The sequence below is a fragment of the Phasianus colchicus genome, chromosome 34, assembly GCF_987193195.1.
Source record: "Phasianus colchicus chromosome 34, bPhaCol1.hap1.1, whole genome shotgun sequence".
Taxonomy (NCBI): domain Eukaryota; kingdom Metazoa; phylum Chordata; class Aves; order Galliformes; family Phasianidae; genus Phasianus; species Phasianus colchicus.
The window spans coordinates 578,978-598,793 of record NC_143469.1 but is presented as its reverse complement, the minus strand read 5'-3'; the positions used below and the strand labels follow the sequence as shown (position 1 = coordinate 598,793).

Here is a 19,816-nt window from a genome sequence, read left to right as displayed (position 1 = left end):
GTCCTTCCCTTCCCTTCCCTTCCCTTGTTTCTCGTTGGTCCCCTTCCATTATATTGCAGCATCTCTCCCCTCCCTTGCAAATTTCCCCTCTGTCCCCTTCCCTTCCCTTGCAGCATCTTCCCCTTCCCTTCCCTTCCCTTCCCTTCCCTTCCCTTCCCTTCCCTTCCCTTCCCTTCCCTTCCCTTCCCTTCCCTTCCCTTCCCTTCCCTTCCCTTCCCTTCCCTTCCCTTCCCTTCCCTTCCCTTCCATTACACCATGTCCCCCCTGTCCCCTTCCCTTCCCTGGCACAAGAACTTGTCATGTATCACACAGGCTGAATTCAGCTCAGCAGAGTCTGGGTGCTGGGCGCAAGAGAATTCTGTCACAGCATTTCTGTTGCAGGGAGGGAGCTATGGGGATACGAGGGGACACATCAATTCTTCTGCACAGGAAATGTGCACGGCCAGCAGAGATGGCTGCCATCCTGGGAACCCACTCTTGGAGAGCATGGGCCTACCAGGTCTTGGGAGCAGCTCTCGTTGCCACCCAAACTCCTCTCTCAAAGCACAGCTCCATCTTCCTCACATTAGTAGATGGTGACAGACATGACACCAGCAGACTGACTGGAAATAAGGCCAATTTATTTTTATTGGGAGTACTGCATCCAGGGCTGGGGCCCCAGTACAAGAAAGATGCAGAGCTTTGGATCAAGTCCAGAGGAGGGCCACTAAGATGATCAGAGGGCTGGAGCACCTCTCCTATTGAGAAAGGTGGAGGGAACTGGGCTTGCTTAGTTTGGTGAGGAGAAGGCTCCGGGGAGACCTCATTGTGGCCAATTCTTGAAGGGAGGATATAAAGTGGAGGGGGAACGGCCGTTGACGAGGCTGGATAGTGACAGGACAAGGGGGAATGGTTTTAAACTGTGGAAGGGAGGCAGAGTTCGGTTAGATGTTAGCAGTTCTTCACGCGGAGGGTGGTGACGTGCTGGAACAGCTTGCCGAGAGGTGGGGGATGCCCCATCCCTGGAGGCATTCAATGCCAGGCTGGATATGGCTCTGGGCAGCCCAGTCTGGTGGTCGGCGACCCCGCACATAGCAGGTGGGTTGAAACTAGACGACCTTCAATGCCCTTTTCAACCTAGGCCATTCAATGAGTCTTTGATTCTACGATCTTCCATTCACAGGTGGAAATCTGGACAGCTTCCCAGCCCCCTTGCCGAGAGCTCCACCGCGGTCACCACCGTTGGCTGCACCTTCCCCTCTGGAGCGACGCGAGCATCGAGCACTACGGAGGTGAAAAGAACAGCGCACGGAGCGTTACGGGCTGAGCGCAGGCAAGTAGTGCAGGCTGGGCTCCAGCCCGGCTCTCAGGATCTGCTGCCTGTGGAGCTCACCAGGGGAGCTGCCGCTTCAGCTCCAGCTTCTGCCGGTTTCTTTCCGCTGTGCTGGCAAAAGCCTCTTGCTGATGGAGGTGCAGCTCCAACCTTTGGAGCACCTGAGCCACTCGTGGGGAAAGGAGGCTGCAGCAGGAGGAGAAAGTCATCCCTCAGGCTCTGCTGAGCCCCCCTGCCTCTCCCATCACCCAGCCCAGCATCCCCATGCTGCCGCGTGTCCCCACCCTGCCAGAGTTTTTGGCCCGGGCCGTGCCTATCCCTGAGCTGTGGTGTCACAGCTGCCCGAGTGCCTCAGGCAGCCAGCAGAGCCCGCACACACTTACTCAGAATGCAGTGCCAGCTTGGTTGCTGTTCCCATTTTACTTCCCGGCAGAGGATCCACATCTTTCCTCCACCTCCTCTCCACTTGCTGTCCCCTGGGCTGGGCTGGAGGATGCGGAGCATGCATGCTCTGCCTGGCCAGCAGCTGCCAAAGAGGAGACGCTGTCAGCAAAGCAGCTGGGAGCATGGGGCTGTTTCCCAGAGGCCCTCTGTCAAGGGTCCTGCAGCAGGCCCCGGCAAGCAGGAGACTCGGCCCTGCCAGCCCACGGCTGCCCACCGCCCTTCCCTGCTCCCTGCGGGGCTCCTGCCAAGCTCTCCTCCCAGGGAGGAGCAGGCCAGCCCCTGCCATGCTGCGCAGTGCCCGTCCCGCTCCCACCCCCTCAGCCCTGCTGAGCTTGCACCCTGGCTCAGAGGATGGCGGCTGTTGCCAGCAGGCTCGATCCCTGCTGGTACCTGGGGTGGACGCTGGTCCTTCCCTGCGCTCCAGCCTTCCCATGCCGCCCTTTCTGCCTGTGCTTGCTCTACTTGCTGCTTGTGCATGGGCCACGTGTGGTCTGCTTCTTTCCACAATGCAGACACTTCCCGGAGCTCCTGCAGAGACACAGCAGCATACAGGATCAGCCTCAGCCCCTGGGACCTTCCTTCAGCTCCACGCTCCTGCTCCTCGCCTCTGCTGGCTGGTCAGCACTGCTTTGCCCCTGAAGGACCAGGGGCCCCAAAGGCAGACCGGGATCTGCAACTTGTGGCAAACGTGGCTCAGAGGTCGTATTCCACTCTCATGGCCCCTGCTCAAAATCAGAGTGCTGTGGCAGGTGGCAGGCCAGGAGGCAAGAAGAGACAGGGAAGACGTGTAGCACCCTCCATCTATAGAAGAGGAGCTGAAGTAGCGGGCAGAAATGTGAAATGATGGCACCCCAAGGGCTGTGCTCCAGATCACTGCATACACAGAGGCTTTTGCTTCCCTCCCTGTGGAAGCACTCAAGGCCAGGCTGGGTCAGGCTTAGAGCAACCTGGTCTAGAGACAGGTGTCCCTGCCTACAGCAGGGGATTGGAACTAGGTGGTCTGAGGGGCCCCTTCCAACCCAAACTTCTCTATGATTCTACCATTCTGTCATTTGTGCAGTCTCAAGCAGCACAGTCCCCGTAGCAAGGCAGGGCCGGTACCTGCAGCACCCTCTTAGACTCCTCTGTGGCAGGGAGTGCAGTGCTGGTCTGGGCAGGAGTAGATGCTTCCTTCTGTCCTGCTTTCTTCGTCCCGCGGGAGCTGCCTGCACATGGCGGGAGCGCGCTGCAAACAGACACAAGAGGAGTCTGCAGGAGCCCAGGGCACCTCGGTCTCCCCCCGTGCTCCCACAGCCGTAAAGATGGGCTCCGGTGCAGTGCGGAGAGACCCCTGAAGGGAGAAGAGCTTCTGCCATCAATAGGGATCAGCATTCAGCTCCCCCAGGGATCGGGGGCCAGGGTGGAACATGAAGCTGGTGTGTCTGCCTCGGGCAATCGTGCTGTGCTTTTGCCATCCCTGGAGAGAACGGCCCCCACTGGGACACGTGTGTCAGGAGCCTTTCTGGGTGCCGAAAGCTGGCAGCTCCAAAGGGGAGCCCACTCCTACACGAGCGCACGCATCACCTTCTTTTTGCCCAAGGCTCTCACCTGGCAGAAGGCTCCTTCGCCATGTCTTGCTGCCTTGAGCTTGGCTTGCGCTGCAGCAGCATGGAGGGGGGAAGTCTCTTCCACCTCTGCAGCAGCCTGCCGGCAGAGCCCCCTGGAACCAAGACAGAAAGAAGTTCTTCAGAGCAGCCCCACGGACACAGCACGTGAACCTGGATCTGGTCACCCGGCACGGGACAGGGCCCACCTCCCTACAGCTGGGACCCGTTCCCTCACCTCTACTCATCTTCCGCTCTACTGCAGCTTTCTTTTCCGCGGCAACCTCTGCTCTGCTCTTTTCCACAGTGAGCTGAAACCTGGAAACAAAGAGTGACAACCCTTGAAGAAGGATGACCTCCTACCCATGCAGCTGTTGGCGGTATTTATCTATGTGCTATGCAAAGCATGGCATCCTTTTCCTTCCTGGCCATGCCAAACCAGCACACGTAGCCCAAATTCCTCTGCACGTGCAGTCCATTCTCTCTGATGGGAATCGGGACAGCTTGGGCACCAGTAACACAACCATAGTTCCCAGGAGCCAGACTTTCCACGATTTCTCCCCGACTGGATGCCGAGCACGGAGACCCAGCAGGGCACGTCTCAGAGGAGGAGGTGGGAAATAAGCCTGTCTCCTGGCCAGCTAAGTGCTGCAGAGGAAATGCGCTCACCTCGGGAACACCCGGATCCCATGGGCGGCTGTCTCTGGCCCGAAGTCAGCAGAATCTTCTGTCCAAAATCTCTGCAAAGGGACACAGACCTGCTGGAGGCTTGCCAAGGCCATTTTTTCATGGCTCTTCTCAACAGTAAGCAAGCCTTGCTCCCACGCCAAGAGAAAGCTGCTCTTCACCAAAGCCTCCTCCGTGAACATAAGAGCTTTGTTCTGCTCTAAAGGAGCAGGATGGCCAAATAGAGAGGCTGTGCAAGAGCACTGCCAGGCTTTCTGCAGGGGCAGGGATCCAGGAAATCTCTTTGCCAGTGGAGAAAGCTGTGGGGACAAGCACGGGGATAGGCATTGGCCTGGCCTGCCACGTCCAGGCTGGCCAGCAGTGATCTGACGGCGCACCCTCAAAACCTCCTCAACTTACAGTGCGGAACAGAGAAAGGACGGTGGCATTGCTCTCCAGCGTTGCAATGCAGCTGCAGAAGAACCTCATGAGGAGGAAGTCGTCTTGGCACGTCATAACGCCAATGTTCTTAAAGACGAATGAGACGGGCTCCCTGTTCCTCAGGAGCTGACAATATAAGAGCACGCTCTCTCGCACGCAGCGCAGCACCACGTTCAGCGGGACACCGGAGGCTCGCGAGAGCTGCCGGTAGTTGAGCGACTCAATCTTGACATCGTCTGCAAGGAGAAGGCACAGCCTCACTGCCACAGCAAGCCACATTCCCATGCAACGTTCATAACCAAATCCCATAGAAAATGTTCTTCGGAGAAACAGCTCTGGGGCTCTGGTTCCTTCGGGACGAACTCACGCTGTACCCCGAGCTTTGCAGACAATTCTCTGCTGCTACCGGCCGTTTCCAGAGAGCAGGGATAACACACCCAGCCAGACGTGGGACAGGAAGGGGAAGGTGGCTGCTGCCTTCTCACCAGGGATGATGTCATTGGGAGACTGGAGATCCTGCAGCCACAGCACCCCGATGTCCAGCTGGAAGACAGGCCTTAGCACCGAAACTGCCTCTTCTTTGCTGTGGAATTGCTCTCAGACCCCGGCAAAGACCCCGAGCCCCGGAACCAGGACTCCCTGCACAGGGAAAAGACAGAAAGGCTGACGAGTGTGTACTTTAGGGGCGGCAAAAGCCATGAACATCAAGAGCATGGGGTCACTGCTCTCTGTCCTCCCCACTCCTGATGGACAGCAGGGTGAGATAGGGCTCTCTGGAAAGCTTTGGAAAAATCTGTGATCCCTGCAAGACAGTCACCTCTGCATAGTATTTCCCAACATCCCTTGGCTAGAGAAGATCCCAGGAATTTACAGCACAGGGCTTAAGCCTGGGACTGATTCCCAAGGACATCCTTGGCATAGGGCCTGAAAAAATCCCCCATCCATTTCTCCCTTGGTTCTCCCCATTCTGACCACAGGGCAGAGCGAAGCCCCTGCCTGTGCCAAACGTTTGTTCAGGGCAGCTCTGGCCTTGGGTTTCCCTCCCAGTTGGCCAACAAGCTGCTCTGGGCTCCCGGCTTGGACTCAGTGTGCTGCTCAGTGTGCTGCTCAGGGAGGGACTGCTCTGCGGGGCCCCCATTCTCAGTGAACCTCTCTCCAGGGCGAGGGCCACCAGCATACCAGTCCACCTTGTTCAGCTTCATCTGTTCCAGGATGTAATCAGACACGGCACCCCAAGGGCTGGGTTGGAACTAGGTGATCTGTGAGGCGCCGTGTACTAAACGGCAGCCACATGGACTCCCCAGAGCCTTCTCTTCTCCAGACTCAACAAGCCCAAACCTCTCAGTCTCTCTCCAAAGGAGACGTTCCCGATGCTGGCCTTTCAAGTCACGTTGCTGATGTCCAAGTTATGTGCCACCATGTGCTAATGCTGTTGTGACAACCGATGGGCTCAACAGGAACAACAAAGACACCAGAGTCTTTGGGATAGGCTTATTTTACTGCCCATGACAAAATAACACAAGCAATAATATTTATTGGCAGCGTCTATAGCAAGAAGGGAAGCTTCACAGAAAAAGGAATAAGCAAGGCAGTGGGCCTACTCATTGCCACGTGAGCTCAGCGATGAAGAGAGGTACATCACCAACTGCCCCAGTACTTTACCATCACCCAGACCCGCAGTCACTGCGGAGCCCCGTTTGCAGTGAGGATCTGGAGAACCTCTCCCAGCCATGGGCAAGTTGCACAGCAATACATCCATCCCACGGTGAGGCGTCCAGAACCGCTGCAAGCAGCTCCAGCCTTTCTCGCACGGAATAAACCAACGTACGGAGCGGTGCGGGGGGACAGCCGCTGCCCTCTTTCTCCTCGTGGCTTTCTCCCCGCAGCCTGGCCAGGGCTCAAGGGGAACGAAAGGAGTCGTGCTGTCAATCCTGCTGTAGCACGGGCCTCTTTAGCAAGACTGTCTGCCCAGCCCCTCTGTGTCGGGCTTCATCAGGTAACGAACACAGCAGCAAAGCCGCCCTCGGCTCCTCGGGGAGGGCCCACCGTCCTCGTGGAAACGCAGCGTGACAGCACGCGGGTTCCAGCAGCACTGGCGCTGTGACTTCCTCTGCCCGCCCTGGAGCCGCAGCCCGCGAGCTTTCCCGGCCTCGCACACTGAGCAGCCGAACCTGCCGTGCTGCACGCGGTCCCTCCGGGCAGAGGCCCGCCAGCTCTGAGCCTCGCCCGGCTGCCGCTTCAGCCGTGGGGAACAGCGGCACGCAGGCTGAGCCGGCCGCCATCGGCGCGGGGTGACGGCGAAGGCCCAGCCTGTCATTGGTCAGCACCGGCGCCGCCCCGCCACCGGCCTCCCTCTCATTGGTCAGCGCCGGCGCCGCCGGCTCTCTTCTCGCTCCCCTTCCCTTCAGCTCCCTTGCGGCGTCTCTCCCCTGCCCCGTTCCCGTCCCCTGCCGTTACCTTGCAGCATCTCCCACCAGTTTCCTTCCCTTCCCCTCCCTTGCGGCGTTTCCCCCCAGTCCCCTTCCCTTCCCGCATCTCCCTCTGGTCTCCTTCCCTTCCCTTGCATCATCACCCCGGTTTCCTTCCCTTCTCTTCCCTTGCGGCATCTCATACCGGTCCCCTTCCCTTTCGTTCCAGCGTTTCCCCCTGGTCCCCTTCCCTTGTAATGTCTCACCCTGGTTTCCTTCTCTTCCCTTCCCATGTGGCAAATTCTCCCAGTCCCAATCCCATTCCCTTCTCTTCCCTTACACGATTTCCCCTGTCCCCCTCCCTTCCTATACGGCATTTCCCCACAGTTGCCTTCCCATGCCTTCCCTTCCCTTATGTCATCTCTCCCATTTCCATCCTTTCCCTTCCCTTCCCATGGGGTGTCTCCTCCTGGTCTCCTTTCTCTTCCATTACCTTGTGGCATCTCCCACCAGTTTCTTTCTCTTCCCTTCCCTTCCCGTTGCCCCTTGTGCAAGTCATGGAATCATGCACCATTAAGTTTCATTATTACCATCAGAACACGCTGGATGTGAGAGTCACCTTTTTTGCCCCATTAGTAGGCCATGACAGAATTGGATCTCCTCTGAAAGGACTCTGGGTTCCCACTGCTGCTGTGTGTGTGTCCCTGCATGGTCCCTGCTGGATCACAGAACCCACAGGGTAGGAGGAGAGAAGCTTCAGACGAGACAAGGGGCATCGAGGTCAGCTCCTGGACATCAAATCACGTGCCTCAGAGCGTATTCCTCCAGCATCTCTGGATTCTCCTTCTGACTGAGAGAACCACCAGGGAGTGTGTCATCAGTGACAAAAAATACAAAATGAATGTCTTCTGGTATTGCTGGAATACAAAAGAAGCCAGAAGGGGCAAGACAAGAAGCGAGACGAGGTAAGGGGAGGCCAGAAGAGGATGGCAAAAGAGGTGAGGTGAGATGAGGGGATGCCAGAAGGCTAGAGGAGACAAAGGGAGATGAGAAGGGGATGGGAGAAGGGGGTGCCAGAATGGGACACCAGAAGGGGGTCAATAAGAAGTGAGATAAGATGACACCAGACAGGGATTCCAGAAGGGAACACCAGATAGGGCAAGATGAAGGGTGAGATGTGATGAGGGGAGGACAGAAGGGGCGAAACAAAAGGCAAGACAAGACAGGAGGTGAGGCGAGATGAGGGGACTCGAGAAGAGGAGTTGGCAGCAAGGCTAACCACCATGAGCCCAGGTCCTTTTTTCAGCCATAGTTAATTAACTCTTGAATAACTTCCCAAATGCCCCTGGGCTTGGCAGAGTCCCCTGGCACAGGCTGAGCCTGGTTTGCAGCCAGCTCGTACTTCGGCCCCAGGGCATGGGAAGGAGCTGTGGATCAGGGGACAGGCACTGAGTGCTGGGAACCCAATGGCACCGAGCCCCAAAGCCACCAAATCAAGCATCTGGTACTTGCCTTCTGTCTTCCAGGACCACCTGGAGATGATGCTGTCCCTATATCAAGGATTTGTCCAAGTAGGTATGCCAGAGTCCTCTTAAGTCCTGTGAGGCACCAAGGTGAGAGACCGATCCCTTGGGGCCATAGGAACATGACATCTGGGGACACTGAGAAGTGAGAGGCCAATAGGGACATGGACAGTGGGGACATCGTGGTGATACGGGGACATCGTGGGGACATGAGGACAGGGAGACGTGGAGGTATCATGACATGGGGACACATAGAAGCAGGTGGGTGACAGGGACATCAGAATACAGGGCAACAAAGACACGCGTCCCTGGCAGTGTCCACTCAGCGCCCTTGTTGCCAAGCAGGAGATTGGGAGTGAATAAAAATCTAGCAGTGGCAGCTGGGTTTCCTTGTCATTTACTGCTGCAAAATCCAAAGACCATGACTTTTAGATCTTTGAAATCTCAGAATCGTGGGGTCTTAGACTCATAGAATGAACAAATCATGGAACCACAGAATCACAGAATCACAGTATTGTAGAACTATAAAGTCAAGGAGTCACTTGGGTGTGACAAGACCCCTACAGTCTCATCAGGAAACATGTCATGTATTTTCTCCTCATAACCAACATCAGGAGTCACCACGTTACATCCAGAAATCTGCATTGTGAATCTGAAACGGCAGTAGTGCTGCCTCTGTCCATGAGGACAATTTGTCCTTAGGACACGCAGTCAGGCAATCAAAAATTTGTGTTGGGGTTTGGAGTCACTGGGCTGTGTGCCTGAGTTTCAGCAGAACAAAAGGTGTCCCACTGGTTTTGTTCCCGTGATGGTCCAGCCTCCTGTCATGGCTTCAAAGAAAGTGACTCTTGTTTTATCCGGATGAAAAGAAATAATAAAACACTGATGAATGGCTTGGAACTGTAAATGGCTCAACGGTTCCTCAAGGAAAAGCGGTGTGCTAATTTTAAGTGTTATGTCTGGCAGAATGGATAGCTGGTCACGGCCTTGTGGGACGTTTCCCATAGATAAGAGAGCTGCTGTGCTCTGAAAAGATCACTTGAATGTCTGCTTTGGAAATTGCCCAGAGAGCAGTCAGCTGGAAGAGTTTCCTTTGGGCTGCTTCTGCTCTGCAGCGTTTGTCAGGGAGCTTATCAGTGCTGTGTTATTTGCTGTATTTAAATACAGACTGACATCACACTTAGGTGAGGTGAAGACTGTTTTTAAGATAAAGGCAAAGCAGGTGGGTGATACTTGGTAGTAACTTCACATTAAAGGTTCCACTCAGGAAAACCTTCTTTGCTGGTTTGATGATTCCTAAAAAGGAATCCTAAGTTCTTTGTAACTGTACAATGCTGAAACGTAAAGTGTGATGGGGTCTGAGGTTCTCAGGCTGCTCAGCCAGCAGCTGAGCATGGAATCATGGCTTCTTTTAACTTGGAAAAGACCTCTCAGGTCATCCAACCATTAACTCAGTGCTGCCAATTCCACCGCTAAACCCACAACCTGTGACATGTCACCATATCTGCATCATGTCACACTGCTGGGCCCCGGGCTTGTGGTGCTGGGGAGTAGGTGCGGGGAAAATGGCATGGCACATCCTTGGTTGGGCTTGATGTTCTCAGAGGTCTTCTCCAACTTCAGTTCTTCTGGGATTCTAGGACAAGAGGACACTGGGATTCGGGCATGATATTAGGATTCCCCCCTTTGGGGCTCGGTGCCATTGGGTTCCCAGCACTTAGTGCCCTTCCCCTCATCCCTGGCTCCTTCCCATGCCCTGGAGCCAAGGTAGGGGCTGGCTGCATGCCAGGCTCAGCCTGTGCCAGGGGACTCTGCCAAGCCCAGGGGCATTTTGGAACGTGAGAGGGGTCCCAAGAGAATAAATGCAGCCCTGGCTTCTTGCAGCCTCACCCAGCTCCCAGCGTACAGTGGAAGATGAAAGCAGTTGCTGTCATCGTGCTCCTGCTCCTCGCCTCCATGTGCCTCCAGGCACAGGCTAGGGTGTGCAGACGGGTACTTGGTAACGGGCTGGCTCGCAACCACTTTCTCCTTGGGTTCCCTTGCTTCCTGCTCTTTGGGTCCCCTGTGTCCCCTTGGTTTCCTCTCTTTGGGTTCCTTTGGTTCCTTCTCTTTGGGTCCCCGGGTTCACTTGGTTTCCTCTTTGTGAGTCCTATTCACTCCCTTTCTTTGGGTCTTCTTGGTTTCTTCTCTTTGGGTTTCCTCTTTAGGTCCCCTCTGTCCCCTCTCCTTGGATCCTCTTGGCCCCCCTTCTTGGGTCCCCTTGTTTCCTTCTTTGGATCTCCACCTTCTGGTCTCCACCCCTAGCGGATCCCCACATTCCAGGGACTCCAGATGACATGTGGAAGGAATTGGGTCTGTGGGAACCAGTAGGGATTTTCCCTTTAAGACCAAGGGGAGGCCATATGGGGTTGTTGCGAAGGCATCACCCGCTGCCATATGCTTTGCTATTAACTCCAACCCAAACTGTCCCTCATCCTCCTTCCTCAGCTCCTGGATGACTTTGAGGTGGGAGCAAGCAGAGCTTTTGATTTAGGAGTGAGTACTACGGTGCCCTCAGGAGGTACCTGCCATTTGGGGAGCCCCAGGTCCTCAGCGGTTTTTGAGGAGGTTCTGGTGCCCACCGGGATCTCCTCATTTCTCCCACTGCAGCTTAAGTTGCTACGAGGAAAGCGGAACTCCCATCCCCTTCCCCCTGTGCTGGCGCTCCCAGATCCCGTGGTTGTGAATCTTCCTATCAAGGTGAGTGACACTGGGGGACCCCTGTATCCTGCAGGGTCCTGGGCTGTGGGGGGACCCTCAATCCCTCTGGATTGGGAGGTGTGGAGGAGATCAAAAAGGATCCAAGAAGAACAGTGCCGTCCCTGTAAGGTGCAGGTGATCGTTGTGGTACCATAAGGACCCCATAAGGTCACCCACAGAACACAAAGGGTTCTGGTGCCATACAGACCAAACAAAGTGACCATAAGGTCACCGCCTGCACTTTGACTTTCAGGATGAAACACTGGTGCTGTCCCCACCATGTTCCATAAGGACTTGATCATCCCTGCATATCGCCACCAGATCTTTGAAAGAACACAGTCCATTTTCCCATAAAGAAACACCAATAAACACCCCCAGCAAAGCTCCTGCGTCTGTGTGTCCCTCTATTCTTGCATCCATCAGTCCCTTTGTCCTTTTGTCCATGTGTACCCATTATCCCTGCAGTAACTCCATTATTCCACGATTCTGTGATATCCAGTGGGTTGAACACAGTACTGAAGTTGAGGAGATGGCACTGAGTGACGCTGGGGGGGACAGCCCACCAGAGGTAGCACCCAGTGTCCTCTTGAGCCCTCAGCACAATTTCTGACTCCTTTTGGTGCCATTTGGATGCATTCTGTCCCTCCTGCACTCTCCCTGTGGGGCAGCTGCAGCCCCTGCCCTCTGCTTCCCTCTCCCTCCATCTCTTCTTCCCTCCATCCCTCCCTCCATTCTTCCTTCAATTCCTCCTCACTTGGCCTTGCCTTCTACCCGCCCTCCCAGCCAGTGGCAGGGCACCCAGTCCATATGAACTGAAGCCATAAGAGGGTGCTGTAGTCCTGGTGCTTTATAATCCTAACAAAGCTTTTTCATTTTCCCCTTGATGTAGCCCACCAAAATATTTCTCCATTGCAATTAATGATCCCTTTAAAGGCTGTGATCTGGGGAGGTCAGCCAAAATTTCCTGGTGTATCCATTGTTTCATACCTACAGAAAAGGAGCACCTTTTACTAAGTCAAGCTTATGAAAAAATAAAGAAGTGTTTTTGAGGTTGCATACATTCATTTTCTTCCCAACTAATTCTAATATATTTAGCTTTTTATTCCCTTCAATCCTTTCTACAATATGGCAATCAATGCAGAAGAGAGAAAAAAACATATTTGAAATAAACAGAGAAAGACAAGCTCATTGTCACTGATGTGTCGTTTTGCTGTTGTGGCATGCCTTCTGGTATTCTGCCTTCTCTGTTATCTGTCTATACTATTAGCTTTTTGGATCAAAGCCATTTTCTCTACACATAGAGTTATACGAATGATATTGTAGAGCCTTTGGTTTCTCAGCACTGGCATTTGTGAAGGGATAAACGGATACTGCCCCGTTGCAAAAAGGAACTACTAATACCAAGATGCATTTATTACTCTGAGCTGTCGTGGCCTGAAGTCCTGCAAAATCAATCTGCAGTCATTCCCATGGGCCTTCGGTACACTGGTGCTGGCCTGAGGCTTTTACTCCAGCATAATCAGCACTGGTCAGGGCACAAGCATGACAGTTCTTACATCAGCAATCTACTGTCTTCCTCATGTTATGTCACAAATCTGTATCCTTCACTCCCCATTTCCTCCCGAATATACTACATTACAATCCTCAAGAGGACAGTTTCTCCCAGAAATGTGGCATTTTATCACACATACATCAATTTTACCCCCAATAGAGCTCATTTTCTCCCACAAATACCACTACCCCGAGAAATAGCTCCCATTCTCTACCAAAAATGCTGCGTTACGCTCCTCAAGATCACACTTACTCCCATCAAGATGGCATTTGGTCACAGAAATACCAGCTGCTGCCCCCCAAAGTAGGACATTTTCTCCCCAAAACAAGACATTTTCTCCCAGAAATACCACTTCTCTTAGAAATACCTCCCATTTCATCCCAAAAATACTACTTGACGCTCCTCAGGATCACACTGACTCCCATCACAATGGCCTTTTCTCCCAGATAGACCAGGTTTCCCCCAAACAGACTACATTTTCTCCCACAAAGACCTGGTTTCTCCCAAGGATGGCATACATTCCCCCAGAAATTCCAGCTTATTCTTTAAAAAACGGTCTTTTTCCCAAAATACCAGCTTTCTCACAAACGCCTGTCATTTTCCAACCAAGTCTGCTACTATCTCCCAGAAACAGCCGGTTTCCGAGAAATACCTGACGTTTGCTCTCCCAAATACTACTTGACACTCCTCCCGAGGACATTTTCTCCCCTATTTACCACGTTTTCTCCCCAAGAGACCACTTGGCACACCAAAAAGACCACTGTTGCTCTCCAATACAAGATATTCTTTCGCACCCTTTCCCACTTATCACCCTCAACTATGTCATTTCCTCCCAGAAATGCCACTTTTCCCTTGGAAATTTCACCTTCTCTTCCAAAAAGAGGAGATTTGCTCCCAGAAATGCCCCTTCTCTTACAACTGCCTCATGCTTTCTCCCAAAAATCCTCCATGACAATGCCAAATGGGAAACTTGCAGCCAAGAAGAGGACACTTTCTCCCAGAAATACCACTTTGATCCCAAAGTGATGGCCTTTTCCCTCTCAAGCTTTTCTTTTCTCACAAATACCTGGCATTTTCTCCCAGAAACACCCGCTTTCTCACAGATACATCACCTTCTCCTCCCCACGTCTGACTTTTTCTCCCAGAAATGCCACAACTCTTTGTAATATTTCCCATTTCCTCCCGAACATACAACATTACACTCCTCAAGAGGACAGTTTCTTCCTGAAATGTGGCATTTTATCACACATAGACCAATTTTACCCCCAATAGAGCTCATTTTCTCCCACAAATACCACTACTCCAAGAAATAGCTCCCATTCTCTTCCAAAAGTGCTGCGTTACGATCCTCGAGATCACACTCACTCCCATCAAGATGGCCTTTTCTCCCATATAGACCAGGTTTCTCCCAAATAAAAGACATTTTCTCCCAAAAAAGACCAGGTTTCTCCCAAAGATGGCATACATTCCCCCAGAAATTCCTGCTTATTCTTCAAAATATGGCCACTTTTCCCCAACTACCGGCATTCTCACAAAAACCTGTCATTTTCCAACCAAGACTGCTACTATCTCCCCGAAACAGCATGTGTATATGAAATACCTTTCTTTTACTTTCTAGAATGTGGCATTTTCATTCAAAAATACTGCATTGCTGTTGGAAATATGATATCATTTTCTGGAATATGATATTTTCTTCCCTAATTGGAATGTTTCATTCAAATGCACTTTTTCTCTAGATACGCTGTTTTATTTCTCCGAAAAATACAAAAACTATTTCCCTCAGATATACTGTTTTTAGGTGACATAGCCGTCGTTTTTCTCACAGATAGTATAATTTTCGCCTAGGTGTGGCATTTTTCTAAGTAATTTGGTATTTCGGATTGTAAAGTCTTATTCCTTACAAATACCATCAGTGGAAAGGATATATGCACGTCATACGTAGCACAGCGTGGAGGATTCTGCCTGTACACATGCGAACAGGTAGCAGGCTCCAGCAACTCAAACTCTCCGCAGCGGGACAACACGAGTGACGCATTGTGCCTTCAGCAGCAATCTCGTCATTCTCGGTGGCCGAGAATGTGCGAACTCAGTCTACCGCATTGCTAGCAAGCAGGGGCTTTTTTCTCCGCAGTACATAAACAATGGCACTCGACTTTCTGCAACGATCTCCATGAGAGCACAACGTGTGCATCTCCTCGAACTTCTAGCTGCCTTATTAGAGGGGCTTTTCCCCTCTAATAGTAGCACACGAGAGCGAAGCTGCGTAATTGCTATGCGGTAAACGTGCGAATTCAGCATATTGCATTCCCTGAAAACAGGGTTTTTTTTTCTCCTGAGGAAAGAATCCACACCTCTCGACTTTCTGTAACATCCTCCCTGAATGCACAACGTGTGTCGCTCCTCGAACTTCCAGCTGCCTTATTAGAGGAGCTTTTCCGTTCTACTCTGTTCGTCACAGAATGCTGAAGTGTAGCACGGATAAACATACAGAAACGAAATGTCGCTAGGAATAAAGGGAAGGACAGATGAATGACAAAGATGCAAGGTGCATTCAGCATGGACACAAGGAGAAGTCAGAACCGCTCCTTTGCGATGTGCGCAGAAGAAGCCGCTCGTCCGAGAAAAGCATCCGGCTGAAGTCGCTCTTTCTCGGCATCCGACAGAGACGAGACCGCTGCTGAAGGCTGCAAGCGGCATTCGGGGAGAACCGCGATTACTCGGCCAGCAACTGCAAACTCTTCGAAGCGGTTCAGCGCGAGTGCCGCTTTCGACCCATGAGAGCGATGCAGAGAATTTGCGATGCGGTTAACGTGCGAATTCAGCATATTGCATTTCCTGAAAACAGGGTTTTTTTTTGTCTGCAGGAAAGAATCCAACGCTCTCGACTTTCTGCAGCGTCCCTTCTGAAAGCACAAAGTGTGTCTCTCCTGGAACTTCTAGCTGTCTTATTAGAGGGGCTTTTCCCTTCTTCTCTGTTCGTCACAGAATGCTGAAGTGTTGCTTCGGATAAACGAAAAAACGGGAAATGTCGCTAGGAATAAAGGATTAAGAATGGGACAGAAGAAAGTGCGGAATGCATGGACACAAGGAGAAGTCAGACCTGCTCCTTTGCAATGTGCGCAGAAGAAGCCGCTCGTCGGAGAAAAGAATCCGGCTGAAGTCGCTCTTTCTCGGCATCCGAGAGAGACGAGACCGCTGCTGAAGGCTGCAAGCGGCATTCGGGGAGAACCGCGATTTCTCGGCCAGCAACTGCAAACTCTCGGTAACGGTTCAGCGGTAGTGCCGCTTTCGACCCACGAGAGCGAAATAGCGAAATTGCGATGCCGAGAACGTGGGAATTCATCATACTGCATTTCCTGAAAACAGGGTTTTTTTTCCCCGTAGGAAAGAATCCACAGCTCTCGACTTTCTGTAACGTCCTCTCTGAAAGCACAACGTGTGTCTCTCCTGGAACTTCTAGCTGCCTGTTTAGAGGGGCTTTTCCCTTCTACTCTGTTCTTCACAGAATGCTGAAGTGTTGCATCGGATAATCACACCAAATCGAAACTTCACTAGGAATCAAGGGAAAGACATAAGAAAGAGAGAGAAGCGCAGTGCAGAATGCATGGACACAAGGAGAAGTCAGAACCCGAATATTCAGTTGCCTTATTAGGAAGTGTTCTCCATTAATCTCTATTTCATCCTAGAATGCAAGATATGTCTTAGTAGAGAACCTTTCCCGTCTATACATTTTCGTCACAGGCTTTAGAATTGTAGTAACGGAGAACTACCCAAAAACCAGGACGTATATTTAAGAAAACCTTTATTTCTGGTAGAAAATGTCATCTCTTTGGGAGAATCATGGTTTTCATGAATAAAAGAAATCTCCTTCTGTGGGGAGAAAATGCCATGTATTTGGGGGAAATGGGACCCTTCTATTGAAAATGTCATCGATTTGGCGAAAGTCTGTATTTCCGGGCGGTAATGTCATTTGATTGGAGAAATATGGTATTTCCGGGAGATGATGTTCTAATTCGGGGACAAGATGCCGTTCTGGGAGGGAGAAGCATGCATTGCTGAGAGAAAATCTCCTAGTTTTGTGTGAAAGTGTCATCTTGCTGACGAACTTCATGGAGAAAGTATGAGGTATTTTTAAGAAACCTGGTATTCCCTGGAAAGAGTCTCATCTTTTGATTGAGGGAGGGAGAGCTGATGTATTGGTGACAAAGCTAATATTTCAGGAAGGAAACGTCCCACATTTAAGAGAGAACTGGTATTTCTTCCATAAAATGTCCCAAACATGGAGAAAAATGGTATCTTTGTCATTATATGTCGCATATTTGGGACAAAAATGCAACTTGTGTGATAAAAAGGCATACGATTGGGCATAACTAAGTGCCATAAAGCCTAATTGGGAGGAAATGGGTATTATTTGAAAGAAAGCTGGCATTTCTGGGAGAAAAGATGGTATTTCCGAGGGAAAATGTCCTCTATTTCGGGGAATGCTGGTATGTCTGGAAGGAAATCTAATTTGGGAGGAAACTGTGATATGAAGTCTAGAAAAGTATGATGGTAAGTCTCATCCTGTGGAGTGTGAAGTAGTACTTGTGGTAGAAAATGTCATCTGTTTGGGAGAATGGTGATATTTGTGGGAGACAAGATCGTATTTTTGTTGGAAAAAGTCACCTTTGGCATTGTCATATAGTATTTTGTGGATGAAGCGTGAAGCATATCTCAGAAAAGCTGTTTTTCTGGTAGAAAACTTCATCTGTTTGGGGAGAAAGCTCTTTTTTCAGGGAGCAAGTCTCCTTCTTTGGGGTGGAAATGTCCTCTTTTGGATGGCCAAGTAGTACTTGTGGGAGGAAATGCCACGTATTTGGGAGAAGGGTGGTATTTGTGGGAGGAAATGGCATAGGTCTGGAAGAAAATGTATTCTTTAGGATTAAAACATGATAGTTGTGGTGGAATAGATCGTGTGTTTGGGCAAAAAGCAGTATTTCTGGGAGCTAATCTCATTGGATTGGAGAAAGCTGGTATTTCTGGGAGCTAATGTGCTCTTTTGGAAGAAAATGCTATCCTCTGGGTGAAAAACGGGCATACAGAGAAAAGTGGGAAAGGGTGGGAAAGAATGTCTTGCAGAGGAGAGCAACCGCGCTATTTTTGGTGTGCCAAGTGGTCTCTTGGGAAGAAAGCATGGTAAATACGGGGGACAATGTCCTCTGGAGGAGTATTTTGGAGAGCAAATGTCAGGTATTTCTCAGCAAAGTGCTGTTTCGGTGAGATAGTAGTAGAATTGGTTGGAAAATGACAGGTGTTTGCGAGAAGGTTGGAATTTTTGGGAAAGGAGCTGTATTTTGAAGAATAGACAGGAATTTCAGGGTGAATATATGCCATGTTTGGGAGAAACCTGGTCTATATCGCAGAAGATGCCATTTTGATGGGGGTAAGTGTGATCTTGAGGAGCGTCAAGTAGAATTCCTGGGATGATACGGGTGGTATTTCTAAGAGAAGTGGTATTTCTGGGAGAAAATGTCTTCTTTTGTGAAGAAACGTTCCTAGATCGGTGAGAAACCTGTGTTTCTTGAAGAAAATGTCTTCTTGTGGATGAAAAATATCGTATTTATGCAAGAAAGCTGGTATTTCTGGAGGAAATGTCCTTGATTTTTAGTGAAAGAGATGATTAGGGGAAGAGAATAGAGATTCCGGATGACAGTGGAACGTCTTTGTGAGCAAGGTGATATTACTTAGGGAAAATGTACCAGATATGGGATGGAAATAGTATATCTGTGATCAAATGCCATATTTCTGGGAGAGAACATCTGATGTGGGGGGAGAAGGTCACGTTTGTGCGAGAAAGCTGGTGTTTCTGGAGGAAATGCCAGGTATTGGTGAGAAAAGAGATGCTAGAGAGGGAAAAGGCCATCCCTTTGGGAGAGAAGTGGTATTTCTGGGAGAAAATGCCCCAAATCGGGGAGTAAGTGCCATCCTGAGGCGTGTCATGGAGTAGATTTGGGAGGAAATGGAGGTGTTTCTAAGAGTAGCGGTACTTCTGGGAGAAAATGTCCTCGGTGGGAAAGACAATGTCCTCTTGAGGGAAGAAAACGGGTCTTTCTTACAGCAAATGTCATCCAATTGGGAGAAAATCTCCTCTCTTGGGGAGAAAAGCGGTCTTTCTGAGAGAAGGTGTCCTCTTCTTGGCTGCAAGTGTCCCATTTGGCATTGTCCTGGAGGCTTTTTGGGGAGAAAGCGTGTGGCAGTTGTAAGAGAAGGGGTATTTCTGGGAGCAAATCTCCTCTTTTTGGAAGAGAAGGTGAAATTTCCAAGGGAAAAGTGGCATTTCTGGGAGGAAATGACATAGCTGGGGGAGAAAAGTGGGAACCGGTGGGAAAGAAGATCTTGTACTGGAGAGCAACGGTGGTCTTTTTGGTGTGCCAAGTGGTCTCTTGGGGAGACAACGTGGTAAATAGGGGAGACAATGTCCTCTGGAGGAGTGTCAAGTAGTATTTGGGAGAGCAAACGTCAGGTATTTCTCGGAAACCGGCTGTTTCTGGGAGATAGTAGCAGACTTGGTTGGAAAATGACAGGTGTTTGTGAGAAAGCTGGTATTTTGGGGAAAAAAGGCCGTTTTTTAAAGAATAAGCTGGTATTTCTGGGAGAACATGTCCCATCTTAGGAAGAAAACGGGTGTATGTGGCAGCAAATGTGGTGTATTTTGGAGAAACCTGGTGTATGTGGGAGAAAAGGCCATTGTGATGGGAGTCAGTGTGATCTTGAGGAGTGGAAAGCAGTATTCTTGAGATGAAACGTGAGGTATTTCTAAGAGTCCTGGTATTTCTGGGAGAAAATGTCTTGTTTTGGAGAGCCAAAGTCCCATTTTGGGGGCAGAAGCTGGTATTTCTGTGACACTGCCATCTTGATGGGGGGTAAGTGCGATCTGGAGCATTTTGGTTAGAAAATGGGAGATCTTCCTAAGAGCAGTGCTATTTCTGGGAGGAAAGGAGCTCTACTGGGCATAAAAATGGTGTATCTGTGATAAAATGCCAAATTTCTGAAAGAAACTGTGTTCTTGCGGATTGTACTGCTGTGTGTTCGGGAGGAAATGGGAAATATTCAGCAGAGTCCTAGTATTTCTGGGAATTTCTCCCCACAGAAGGAGATTTCATTTATTC

At 50.8% G+C, this 19,816-nt stretch overlaps 1 protein-coding gene and 1 pseudogene across 1 annotated transcript; one reads left to right on the top strand and one right to left on the bottom strand.

The window, feature by feature from the left end:
• Window positions 1–687: 687 nt before the first annotated feature.
• On the bottom strand, window positions 688–2,473 carry LOC149913816 (uncharacterized). The gene is made up of 5 exons (XM_090128595.1): window positions 2,468–2,473; window positions 2,147–2,284; window positions 1,696–1,838; window positions 1,373–1,498; window positions 688–1,263 (listed from the first exon to the last, which is right to left on the bottom strand). Exons 1-5 carry the CDS (start codon window positions 2,471–2,473, stop codon window positions 1,143–1,145), a joined length of 534 nt encoding a protein of 177 aa, XP_089984721.1. The 3' UTR covers window positions 688–1,142.
• A 1,922-nt stretch (window positions 2,474–4,395) lies between these two features.
• Window positions 4,396–5,245, top strand: LOC149913815 (uncharacterized; annotated as a pseudogene).
• Window positions 5,246–19,816: the final 14,571 nt, after the last annotated feature.